At 42.9% G+C, this 13,710-nt stretch overlaps 1 protein-coding gene across 3 annotated transcripts in view; it reads right to left on the reverse strand.

Annotated features, from left to right (window-relative positions):
* LAMA3 (laminin subunit alpha 3) overlaps window positions 1-13,710 on the reverse strand; it is a 250,418-nt gene that overhangs the window by 58,949 nt on the left and 177,759 nt on the right. For all 3 annotated transcript variants that reach the window (XM_043889262.1, XM_043889260.1, XM_043889263.1), the window contains 3 exons: window positions 11,516-11,596; window positions 4,837-4,943; window positions 1,355-1,405 (listed from right to left, as the gene is read on the reverse strand). In XM_043889262.1, coding sequence (XP_043745197.1) covers window positions 1,355-1,405; window positions 4,837-4,943; window positions 11,516-11,596 — 239 coding nt within the window. The remainder of the gene's footprint in view (window positions 1-1,354; window positions 1,406-4,836; window positions 4,944-11,515; window positions 11,597-13,710) is intronic.

A 13,710-nucleotide genomic window follows, 5' to 3' on the forward strand; every position in this document is an offset into this window, starting at 1 on the left:
CCAGGGCTGCAGAGCAGCCGGTTAATACACACATAGCCCATTACAGGCAGAAATCACCATCCGGGGCTTCTCAGAGAAGAATGCAATTCTGAAAAAGGGAGATCTCTAGATGGGAGCATTTTACATAGAAATGGTGTAGTAGGGAGAATGAGTGAGGGTGGTCCTAAGGTACAAACATCTAGTTACAGAGAAAAAACAAATATTGTATATTAACACATATATGTGGAATCTAGAAAAATGGTATGATGAACCTATTTCCAGGGCAGGTATAGAGATGCAGATATAGAGAATGGACATGTGGACAAAGAGGGGGAAGGGGAGAGTGGGATGAATTGGCAGAGTAGCACTGACATATATACACCACTATGTGCAAAGTAGCCAGTTACTGGGAACCCGCTGGATAGTGAAGGGGGCTTGGCTCAATGCTCTGTGATGACCTGGAGGGATGGATGGGGTGAGGGCAGGAGGGAGACTCAAGGCAGAGGGGATACGTGTATACATATATAACTGATTGACTTCATTGTACAGTAGAAACTAACACAATATTGGAAAGCAACTACACTAAAAGAAAAACATTGTAAAAAATAAAAAACAAGAGAAGTAACTTAGCATGTAAAATGTACAGCATGATGACTACAGTTAAGGACACTCTATTACATATTTGAACGTCACCAAAAAAGTAGACCTTAAAAATTCTTAGTGCACAAAAGAAAATCTGTAACTGTGTGAGTTGATGGATGTTAACTAACTATGGTGATCATTTCACAACCTATACATATATCAAATCATTATGTTGTAGACTTTAATACAATGTTGCATGTCAACTATATATCAATACAACTGGGCAAATAAACGGTGAACCTATGCAACTTGTTGCTTATTTTGTATATGGGAAAAGGAATAATAAATAGTTTTTACTTATTGCGTGCTTGCAGGAATCATGATAAGGGATTCATAAGCATTTTTCCAACAACTATATGAGGTTAGTATAGTTACTATCAACCTCAGATTCACCATTGTACAAATGATGAAGCTTGAAGAAGCAAGGTCACTGGCACGAGATCATACAGATATTAGTTGGCAGAGACTGGATTTGACCCTAAGTAGCCCTGCTGGAGGAGGGCATAGCAACCCACTCCAGTATTCTTGCCTGGAGAATCCCATGGACAGAAGAGCCTGGCGGGCTGCAGCCCATGGGGTTGCACAGAGTCAGAGATGACTGAGGCGACTTAGCACACACGCAGCCCTCCTTCCACCTCCTCCCGTCAGTGCTTTCCCATGTCACAGTCTGGGGTTCACAGATCTGAAGCTGAACCCCACAACCTGGAAAGGAGGGGGCACTTTCTTTACTCACCGTCACATTCTTCTCCGGGACCACCATCTTTGGGTTCCTGGTTTATGCAGTCTGAAATGAGGCGTAAACAAAGAAGACAGTGCTACAAAACTTACTCTTCATGCACTTTTTAACTTGGCTTTTAGGAAAGCTAGTTTCAGAAAATTTCAGTCACCCAACCACCCAGTATGGCCAGCTCTTCCCTTCTCCCTCCTTCCCTAGGGCCACTGTTCTGAGAGCTGTCTTGGATCCCAGCAGTCTGGCTGCAGGAATGTCTCTTGTGGCCTCTCTGATGATATATTGTTTCTTCTCTCCAAAGGGTCATGCCATTCTTAGGAAGTTAACACTCCAAGTTGTTACTGTTGCCTTAATTCGGTGGCCTCTTATACAATTGCTGCTGTCTCTTCCAATATCATTTGAGAACATTCAATAAACACTCACTGAGTGCCTCTGAGCACTCCCTAAGTCCCATGGCCCTGTGCTAGGGGCAGAATAAAAAGATAGAAGACAAAATCTCTGCTGTCCTATAGGTGCAGGTTCAATCTTTGGTCAGAGAACTAATGCTCCTTAATGGTCAGGGAAGGTAATGGTCCTGCAGGGGAGGTAGACACATTTCACGACAGTGTGACAGATGCTGTAAGGGAGATATCCACACACAGTGGACTAGCTCCACCAATTACCTTGTGTACATGCTGAATCTTGAGGTTCTCAGCTACAGACAGGAAAGCCTAATGGTCATCCTCAGACATTCTTCACTCCACTAACTTCTACTCCTTTCCCCATACTATGCATACTGAAATGTCCTCTCATTTCCCTCTGAAAAACCTTCTAACTTCATCAAAGGAAAACTCTAAACTTGAAACTTTCTTAGACATGCAACAAGGAGGCTTTCAGCTGTGTTCTCAACAGCAGGCAATACTCTACACTTTGTCTGTATACATATATGTTTTAAACCATGTTTGCTTTTCATCATAAAAAAATACATAAGTTTACTATGGAAAATTTGGAAAGATCAGAAAAATAAGATAAAACATTGTCCTTGATCCTGCCACTCAAAGACAATCAATGTGTCCCCAGTGTATATTTGTGTACATTTTAATTTATTATATGTAATCATAGGTTTCTCTTACTCATCCTTTTTTAAAAACCCTTTTATTCACTCTTACATGTATATATAAGAAGGACTGATGCTGAAAGGACACTGGTAGGACTGATGCTGAAGCTGAAGCGCCAGTATTTTGGTCATCTGATGTGAACAAAAGACTCATTGGAAAAGTCCCTAATGTTGGGAAAGATTGAAGGCAGAAGGAGAAGAGGGCGTCAGAGGATGAGGTGGCTGGACGGCATCACTGGATGAACATGAACATGAACTTGGGCAAACTCTGGGAGATGGTGAGGGACAGGGAGGCCTGGCATGCTGAAGTCCATGGGGTCACAAAGAGTTGGACAGGGTTGGTTGACTGAACAACAACAATATATACATATAGCTGTTTCACCTTTATTTCCTCAATTAGACCATGAACTCCTTATAGGCAGGAAACAAGGTTTCCTTTCCTTCACAAGCTTCTGCAAACACAGCACCTTGGACAGTCTATGGGGAACTTGACTTATGAGGAGGACTGATTTATCAGTGCAATTTTCTCAACAAGTTTGAGTTTTGACCACCTGTTTTTGACCAATCTGTCTGTTGCTAGGTAGGAAAAAAAAAAAGAATGAATGAAAGAAAAGGGGGGGAGGGGATCCCACAAGGACAAATGTGTCTCAGATGTGAGGATTTTATTCCATTCAAGGAACAAATAGTTACCATCCTCATTTCAGGTTGCTTATTTTTGTTATTAGAATAGGGACAAGGAGGCTTGAAAAGGCATCCATCTCACAGTACGAAGTGTCGGATGTTGAAACTTCTCCTGAACACCTCCAAGGACCTCCAGGGACAGTAGAACTCATTTCCTTTTAAGCCAGTCCTTTTCATCTTTAAACATCTGACACTTCCTATTCGGAATGATTTATGATAGGCCTCCCTCTGGCTTCCACTCCTGGAAGCGAGTTCCAGCCCTTAAGCCACATAGAATGAGACCCACCCTTCTCCCACACATGCCCCTTTCAGATCCGTCCTTTCCAAGTCTACTCTCCACTGTCCTCTCCACAGGGCTACAAGTCCCTTCACAGTTTCACCTTCTTTCCGAACAAACTGAAGCGTGTCTATTGCTTTGTGAAGACAACCCCACCCCCCAACACGGACCTGCATGGCAGCGGACCAAGGAACAGTAAGCCACCTGGTTTTGGACACCAGAACTCAGCGGAGATAGTACGAGGCGTCTAAGGGGCCATGTCACTCTCTTGATTCATACCAAACTCACCACTAACTGAAACCTTAGCCGTGACTCACTTATCCTACAGGACTGACCACATGCAAGCCTCAACATAATTTTGTCTGGTTAGAACTGGCCCCTCACTCCAGGCTGTTGAGGACCTATTTTATTCTAAATGTGTCATAGGAGGTGTTTTCTGGCTCCTCCAACTTTGTGTCATCTGATAACTGAGTGGGCAGGCCTTCTATATTTCCATTCAGGTCAATGATGTTGAACAAGATGGAGCTCAGATGAAGCCCCAAAACGTGACAACAGGCACCTCATTCTAGACTGACAAGGAGCCATTTACTCTGCAGCCCTTTGGGAACAGTACTTGAGCAGATCTAATCCACACATCCAAGGTGTAGTTCTTTATCTTGTCTATAAGATGAGAGATTTTATCTAAGGATTTGGTACTGTCCTATATCAATGGCATTTTCCTGATAAATCCATTAATATCCTCCATTAGACAGAGGATGAGATGGTTGGATGCCATCACTGACACAACAGACATGAGTTTGAGCAAATTCCAGGAGACAGTGGACTGGGAAGCCTGGTGTGCTGCAGTTGGACACGACCTAGTGACTGAACGACAACAAATATTCTCCATCAAAGAAGGAAATGGAGACTCTTCCTTTTTTCCCCAGCTTCCTTTTTCTCCTACTCCATCTATACTAACTTCCAGTTAATGTCTTTTTCCTGGTAGGTAAAATCCATCTCAATTATACACTCACATTCTAGAACAGTTACTGCTTTAGGAGAAGAGCTCTTTGAATTCTTCAGATACACACACAAAGGAAGCTGATGAGAGAATAACCTTATAATGGCAAAGAGAGATCTCACCAAAATCACTGAAATAGGGTCTAAAGTTATTTTGGCTATAATTAAAGAAGTTTTAAAGACAATTTACCAAAAAATAAATAAATAAATAAATTAAATAAAAACAATTTACCTTAAAAAAAAACCTACTTGACATTAAGTTATTCATCAAAGCTGTACTACCTAAGCATTCCCAACTTTGTCAAAACAAGGGCACAATTTGTTATGTGCAGTTGTGTGTGTGCTTCCTGAAAAGGGCTGTTTGGCTTCTTTGCCTGCTATGATGTACCAGTTTGATAAAGGTAGGTTAACAGAGGTGTGAGTCGATCTTACCTCCGTTCAGGGGGTCACAACTGCCCAACTGGCCGTTGCTGTTACAACTGCATGGCTGGCAGCTGCCTCCAAATTTCTGGGGATTTCCAAAATATCCAGGAGCACACCTACACAGAATACGGAAAAAGAGAAGAAACACCCAAAGAATGCATCATTTACTCCACCCAGTTTTCTCAACTTCCAGCTCCCTGTTTGGGATATCGTAACCCTATGGGAGAAAACGCTGACATAGATGTGCATGAGTGAATGCATCTCAATAGAGATATCTGTGACTTGAATGGGAATGGTGAGTGTGGGAGGCAGGCAGAGATTTCTCCCTTCCCCCTTGACATGCAGATGACATACCTACAGCCAAATGGCACATGAACAAAACGCAAACAGGAGTCAGTAGTCTGACCAGTATGGAAATTAGGGATGGGTGAATTTTACGCAAGAGCTGAATTTCTGAAGATATCACATAATTACATACTGCTTAATTTACAGCTCATCTCCTCAAAGGTAAAAAAAAAAAAGGAAAATTCATATAGTTTCAATTTTTTGCATAAAGGGAGACTTTATTAACATTTCTTGTTGTACTATTCCAACTCTGCATAATTCATATTTATTTATACTAATAACTGCAGTGAGGTACATAAGGGGCTTAAATAACTGAGCAATTACAGCTGCTACCTTGGCCCGAGGCTTTATTATTCTAGATGATTTAGTGATGAGAGGTCAGCTCCTTATTTATAAGTTAAAAGATCATATTTCCTTGATGGTGAGTTTCTACTTTTTTCAAACAATAAAATAAATCCATGTTAATGTTTCTGGAACAGGGAGGTAAATCAAAACATTTCTGTTCATTAGCAAAGTTCCACTTCCACTCTATTACCCCCCCAAAATTGTCATTAAGTTGGTATGTGTGTGTTGTCTTATCATCAACGGGATTGATAGAATCAAGGAAATAAGGCATTTGACTCTCTTCCCAAAATTTAGGGCTTCCTATGTGGTACTAGTGGTAAAGAATTCTGCCTGCCAATGCAGGAGACGTAGGAGATCCCAGGGGTGAAAAGATTCCCTGAGAAAGAAATGGCAACCCACTCCAGCATTCTTGTCTGGAGAATCCCATAAAGAGGAGCCTGGCAGGTTACGGTCTGTGGGGTCACAAAGAGTTGGACATGACTGAAGCGACTGAGCATGCATGCAACCCAAATTTAAAGCTTTGTACCAAAGAATTTTCAGGCAATTTAAATACTCTTTTCCAACAGATAAACTGGTGATATAGCGCAAAGGACACAGGTTTTGAGTCAGGAAGATCTACCTGCATGGATTCCTGCTTTCACCACCGTGCATGTAATCTTGGGCTTATCTGAACCCCACATGCTTCCACTTCTTCATCTATTCCTCTTATGAAAATGTAAGCTCCATGAGGATGTGATTTTGGGGGGCTGTTTTGCTCACTGAAACATCCTTAGTACCTGGGACAGTGCCTGGGCACATTTTAGGAATCAGATATAAATACAGATATAAATATTTGTATACAGATATAAATATATATAAATATCAGATACAAATACATGCTGAATGAATGAATGAAAAATTGTACTAACCATATCTATTTTGGTGGATGGAAATAAGATAAAAGATAAAGCAGTAAAGAATCTAGTACAATGCCTGCATATAACAGACACTCAGTAAAAGGTAGCTACTACCATTTTAAGACATGATGAAAATATTCATATATTGGCATGTATGTGTAACTGGTATCATTTGGAATGACTACATTTCAGATAGTGGACAGGAAGCAGAAAACCCATGTATTCCCTAATTATCAGGAAGGTAACTAAGCTGAAGTGGCTTATCCAAGTCTACTAAGCAGGCTGTCCTAATAATAGGGCTTTCCTTGAAGTGGCCAGCCCCATATTCTGCTTCCTAACCATGCTATGCAAAAGATCTCTGTTTAAAGTACTTTTTCATCAGGTGTCTCACTTGTATGTAAACTTTCTATGTAAAAGATACATATTTACAAAACACCTTACTAAAAGTTACATAAATATTTCCGAAATTTTATTCTGCTTCTTCCTTAATCTTGCAAAGCAGAATAAAATTTCTGGGATATTTATGTAACTTTAAGTAAGGTAATTTGAAAAGACCCTGATGCTGGGAAAGATTGAAGGCAGGAGGAGAAGGGGACGATAGAGGATGAGATGGTTGGATGGCATCACCGACTCAATGGACATGGGTTTGGGTGGACTCTGGGAGTTGCTGATGGACAGGGAGGCCTGGTGTGCTGCGGTCGTTCATGGGGTCGCAGACATCACTGAGCAACTGAACTGAACTGGTGCCTTTCTTCTTATTTAGCCATGATAGTGGCTAAACACAATGCACTAAAGTAAAACTTCCTGATTTCATAGGTGACATTGGTACAGCAAATGAAGAGCAGAGAGAGCTTCTGTCATCTGTGGCTCTGAACAGCTGAGGAAGAAACTTGTCTCAGAGCATGGGGTGGGGTGGGGTGGGGGGGTGGGAGGGTTGGAATGTGAGCTGGGAACACTTCCCTGCCCCTCCCCCACCTCTGTCTGGTTCTCCTGCATACATCCTTATTTTTCACTCCACACTGTGCTTGTATTTATCACTGCAGAGCTAACCACTAGTGGCTGATGATGCCTGGCAGCCTGGCACAGAGTGGGCGCTCAATAAATGTCTAACAAGTGAAAAAATTTGACATTAAAATGGCATTAAGCTGTAGAAGTTTTTTCACTTGATGTTAGCCAAAAGGCTGAGAAGCGATAGAAAAGTTTTTAGCGATGGAAAAGTTTTGTTTCTTTTTTAAACAATACTTGCTTCCTTGATGTATGATCAAATGTAACAAACCTAAGCTAAGACTACTGTTAATTAACAATTTCCCTTTTCCAATCAGCTGCCTGCCAAATGGATGGCTCCTCTGGACTGGTGCTGTTTTCCACCTCACTGTTTGTGAAGAACTGTACAGAGGATTAAATTAGGAAGCCTCTCCCAGATGGGAGCCCCATAGCTTTTAAATCACGGAGCCTGGAAGACCCTGCCTACTCCCCACTCTACCCATCTTTCCTGTCTCAGGGTGGCTGCCTCTTCCGTCCCTCCCCCTTCAGTTCCAGTGGGATGCCCTCCTGTTGCAGCCTGATTTAGCCCAGTTGCCTCTGTTTTAGGGCTTCCCTGGTGACTTAGGCTATAAAGAATTTGCCTGCAATACAGGACACCTGGGTTTGATCCCTGGGTTGGGAAGATCCCCTGGAGAAGGGAATGGCAACCTGCTCCAGTATTCTTACCTGGAGAATCCCATGAACAGAGGAGCCTGGTGGGCTACAGTTCATGGGGTCACAAAGAGTCGTTAATCACGGCTGAGTGATTAACACTTTCACTTTCTCTATTTCAACAGCCCGTTTGTATGCCCATTCGCCACTAGACTGGAGAACCCTTGAGGGCAGAGTCTGTGCTCTGGTTGCTCATGTGTCTCTACTGCTCAGCACAGTGCCGAGCAGATACTAGGATCTCCATCTATTTTTCATTGAAGGAAAAATGACTAATAGATGTGAGACAAACATGAGCTATGTTCCCCTTGCAGAAATGAAAAACAGAAGAAATTCAAATTACTCCTTTTTACCATGGGATAGTGTCCAGACCCTCAGCTGATGCCCATAAAAAGGGTGTCCCACCTTCCACCCATGGCATGCACCCTTGAGGCCCTTTGACTTGCTTACATTACTTCCCTGACCTGAGCTGTCTTCCAGCTCCATCTCCAAGCTCCACCGGGTTCTAGCCATCCCCTCAACCTACATAAGTCCCACCTTGTCCTTAAAATGTTTCAGATATCCCTAGTCCACAGTAGCCCCCCCTTACAATGAAATCCAGTTGAATTGATTTTGTGTGTGTGTGGTTTTTTTTAATTTGGTAAAACTCTTCTAAAGCTTTCCAGAAAAACAACATGCCAGAACAGTCCAGGAAAAAATTTAAATAAGGGTTATGAAGGGAACCTGGCTCAACCAAATAGTCAAAGTCATTTTATAGTTTCAGAAATGATGCAGAAGTGATAACTGCACAAGAACCAAATAAAATGTACAAATCCAAGTCCATACACATTTTGTACACATTTAACTTCAGTGAATGTCTTCCCTGGTGGCTCAGTTGGTAAAGAATCCGCATGCAACGCAGGAGACCTGGGTTCAATCCCTGGGTTGGGAAGTGCCCCTGGAGAAGCTTCAGTGAATTCATCTAACGGTACCCAGGCAAAGAGGGATGACAGCGTGGGTGTACGGGAGTCTGTGTCCCCATCACTCTGTGAGCACACTCCGGCGGGGAGCATAACATGAGGGATGGGAGCCTGCTCTGCCCCAGCTGGCTCCCAGTGCCTCTCCTCACACGAACATTTCACCCTACAGAGTGTGGCTCCAGGTGTAACCAGACGCCAGGCACATTTCATGCAGCGTGGCCCCCCGGGATTATTGAGACATGAAATACTGCAACAGTCAAGGTTATTTGAGCTCTGGTCAATTTTTGTCTTATATGTTGACCCTAGGCCTATCTGCCATGTGAGAAGCAACACCATAAAAAAGGCAAGGTTCCAATATTTCACTAACATCGATATTTGAAGTTAAGAAGCAAAACCACAAAACTACAAAAACAGGGATTTCCCTGGGGGTCCAGTGGTTAAAATTTCATCCTCCCAATGCAGGGGGAACGGGTTCAATCCCTGATTGGGGAGCTAAGATCCCATATGCCTCACGGTGTGGTGATATAAAACCAAAAAACCCCAAAAAACAAAATAGGTATAAACATTTATATCCAACTATCTCCAAGGCCAAGAGTGGGGGATGATGGAACTTAAGTGGAACTTCCTGGCCCTGACAAGATGTTATCAATGAATATTTATTGTTATGGATACAGACTGAAAATGAAAGTGTTTGCCACTCAGTCATGCCTGACTCTTTGCAACCCCATGGGCTGTAGCCCACCAGGCTCCCTCTCTCCATGGGATTCTCTGGGCAAGAAGACTGGAGTGGGTTGACATTTCTTTCTCCAGGGAATCTTCCTGACCCAGGGATTGAACCTGGGTCTCCAGCATTGCAGGCAGATTCTTTACCATCTGGGCCACCAGGGCACCCTGCATGGAAACAGATTACTAATATATAATTAGATGAGAAAATAAGTCAAAACAAAAAGCAAAACTGAAATCTACTTTCTTTTTTTTAAGAAAAAGTCTGTGCATATAGAACTGATATGTAAGAACATATAACAACTTTTTTGGGGGGTGCTGCACATGGGATATTAGTTCCCCAATTAGGGACTGAACCTGTGTCTCTTGCAGTGCAAGCACAGAATCCTAACCAGGGGACCACCAGGGAATTCCCTTCAACAAGTTTTAATGATGGTTTTCTGTAGGCAAAATAACTATGAATAGCACTGTAGGTGGGCAGGCGTGAGAATAGGGCAATTGTAAGGGTGTGGTACTTACTAGTTTTTTGCCTTATTAGCTTTTGGCTCATCTATTTTATGGGGATTCCCAGGTGGCATTAGCAGTAAAGAACCTGCCTGCCAATGCAGGAGATAGTAAGAGACATGGGTTTGATCCCTGGGTCGGGAAGATCCCCTGGAGGAGGGCACGGCAACCCATTCCAGTATTTTTGCCTGGAGAATCCCATGGACAGAGGAGCCTGGCGTGCTACACCCCTTGGGGTTGCAGAGAGTCAGACACAACTGAAACGACTTAGCACACACACACACCTGTGTTACATCATTTTCATAATTTATAAAATTTTTTACAATTATGTACTGATCTTATGATAGTTATTTTAAATTTTAAAATGTTATCCATATGATTCATTTTACTGTTACTTTTCCAGATATATATGTACGTGTATGCTTTCTTCCTGTCTAGATGACAAGTATCTTTTGTACCCTTCACAGTACCTGGGCAGAGTAGCTAATCATGAAATATTGTTCAGGAAAAAGGCAAGCTTGGCTCTGTGGCCTTTATAATCAAGTACATACCTTCCATTCTGTAGCATGTATTCTTTTGTTTCCCAAACATTACTAAACACCTATTATGTGAATAGTAGCACACTAGGCACTAAGGGATTCAGAAATGAGTGAGACACAGACTGTTCTGCCATTGCTCATAATGTCGTATGTGCATTAACAGGGGGGTGTGTGTAGGCACATCTAGGGCTCTGTGGATACGTGTGCATGTAGGGAAGTATGTAGAGTTGCATGTTTGTGTACAGACAAGCAGGGGTGTGTATATTTGGGGATAGCAGTTTGAGTTTCAATGGTGGTAGGAGTATGCAGATATATGTTTGGGGAGGGGCATGTAGGAGTATGCATGGGAGTGGAGGTATGTAGGCATATATGTAAGTACATGGGCATACAGGGGCATTTGCTGGAGTGTATAGGACTATGACATATTGGCCCTAATTCTCAAATTTCCACAAGTACGAAGCAAGGAAGAGAAGGAAGTTAATGATCTATGAAGTGACAGTCTTGTGTTTTTCCCAAGAGACCTTTTCCCAGCCTCAGGGAAACCAGCGGCCCCACCCCAGCTCTGAGCCACGACCCAGCAGAGCCCCACCCACACCCGGGGTGCCTGCAGCAGCCTGCCCGCAGAGCCCACCCCACCTGTGAGATGGGGCGGAGAGAAGAGGGCATGGAGGAGGGCGGCACCCACCTTTCACAGCGTGATCCTGTGTATCCAGGCTTGCAGGAGCACTTGATGTTCTCCCCAGTCACAACACAACCGGTGGCAAAACTTAAAAAAAAAAAAGACAGGAAAAAGCCCCAGTAGAAACATAAACCCACAGGTTTTTATGCTCATTGTTTTTTGCCACATGAAGTGAAACTGGAAACCAAGGGTCCAGGTGCCTTCCATGTGAAAAAAATTTTGCCCATCAAAACTTGTCGAGAGAATGATGAATGATTTCGGCTGACATCGGGCAAACCTGGGTGAATAGGGACTGAAGGCATTTTTATTTTCGGCTTGGAGAAATACATTCCTTCCCTTAAGACAGAATAAAGTAATGCACTTGGGAAGAGATGGTGATGACAGCACTTTTTCCAGAAATAACAAGGAAGGACTCAAACAAGTCTGGGCAGAAAAGAAGAACAGAGAGTTCTGATTCTTTAAAAAAAAAAAAAATTTTTTTTCCTTCCTTGCTTATTCTAGTTCTTTTATTTTATACTGGGTATAGTCCCTTCTGGGAAGAAAAAGTATGTGTGTGGAGGGTTCCAGGGTGGCAGGCAGGCCCACCCAGAGTCCCCTCAGAGTCCCAGAGGGGATTAAAGCACAGAGTATGCTTGGGCCCAGCTAGCTCTGTGGGCATGGTCACTGGTGATTTCCACACTTTTCCAATCAGGTTGTTGGAACTTTTTTCTTTTTCTTTTAGTTCTGAACTGGTATATTTATAGAAGCTTCTTAAAAAAAAAAAAATATTAAACCAAGAGACCATGAAAACGTCCTTGTTGCCTTACGAAGAAACATCTATGACCACTGAACATTACACTGACATAGATCTGAGGGGAAATAACTCCATTTATCACAAGCTGATAAGAGAATTCTGATTTTTAAAATTATTTATTTGGGTGTGCTGGATCTTAGCTGCAGCTCATGGACTTAGCTGGGCTTCCCAGGTGGCGCTAGTGGTAAAGAACCCGTCTGCCAATGCAGGAGACATAAGAGACTCGGAGTTGATCCCTGAGTCAGGAAGATCCCTTGGAGGAGCACCTGCATGGAGAATCCACTACAGTATTCTTGTCTGGAGAATGCCATGGACAGATGAGCCTGGTGGGCTCCCTAGGGTCAGAAAGAGTCGGACACAACTTAACACGTACGCATGTGAGCTTAGTCGCCCTGTGGCACATGGGAATCTTAGTTCCCCAACCAGGTATTGAACCTACATCCCCTGAATTGGAAAGTGGATTCTTAACCACTGGACCACATGGGAAGTTCCAAAGAGTTCTTATTTGGGAAGCTTCTCTTGGTTAATTAGATAGAGAGTCACACCTCTAAAGGGACAGTTAGAAATTTGTCAGCAGTATTAATATTGCTGGAAGGAGAATTAGATAAAAATAGGATTTTACTGATACATCCTAGGAACTGCATGTTACTTCCAACTACACAGAAGCTGAAAGCTGACCTTGATGATAACATGCTTTGCAACCAAAGATCAAACGCTTTCCCCAAGCACCCTGTGAACATCTTGCCGCTTTCTACTCTCTCCAGCTTCTGTTCAAACAAGCCTGGGCAAGTGTCAAGTGATAGATCCCTTTACAAATAAAGCCACAGGACCGGGCAGGTTTAAGCAGTATCAAACACACAGATAGCAAACCAGGGTGCATATTTCAAATATGCATCTCCAGAAAAGCCACATTGGGCAGGTGGCTTCTGATAATTTTAAGACTTGGCCAATTTCTCTGCTAGCTCAGCTGATATCAACCAGCCTTACGGTCCACACTTGCTCCTGAACCTGTGCCCTACTGGTACTAGATCACCATCATTCTGATTTTTCAAAGCAAATCTTGCTTCACTTAGTTACCTGTTTATATTTTGTCTGGACTCACAGTGAACATGTGATGAAGAGCAAGAGTAGGACAAGGTGCCAAAGCCAAACTGAACATGAATTATCACGAAAGGAAAATGACGGCTTTCTACCTACAGAGTCTACTGACCTTACTGGAGCCCAGATGATAATGCAGATCACATCTCTGCGACTCAGAACTGTCCTGTGGCTTCCATCACACTGAGGATAAAAATCCTTAACATCCAAGTGCCTTACTCTAGCCTGAAAGGTACAGGATCTGTATTCTGGCTGTCCCACCAACCTCATCTCCCAGCCAGCCCTCTCTCAGCGCAATCAAGCCATCCAT

This window comes from Cervus elaphus, chromosome 27 (genome assembly GCF_910594005.1).
Source record: "Cervus elaphus chromosome 27, mCerEla1.1, whole genome shotgun sequence".
NCBI classification, from domain to species: domain Eukaryota; kingdom Metazoa; phylum Chordata; class Mammalia; order Artiodactyla; family Cervidae; genus Cervus; species Cervus elaphus.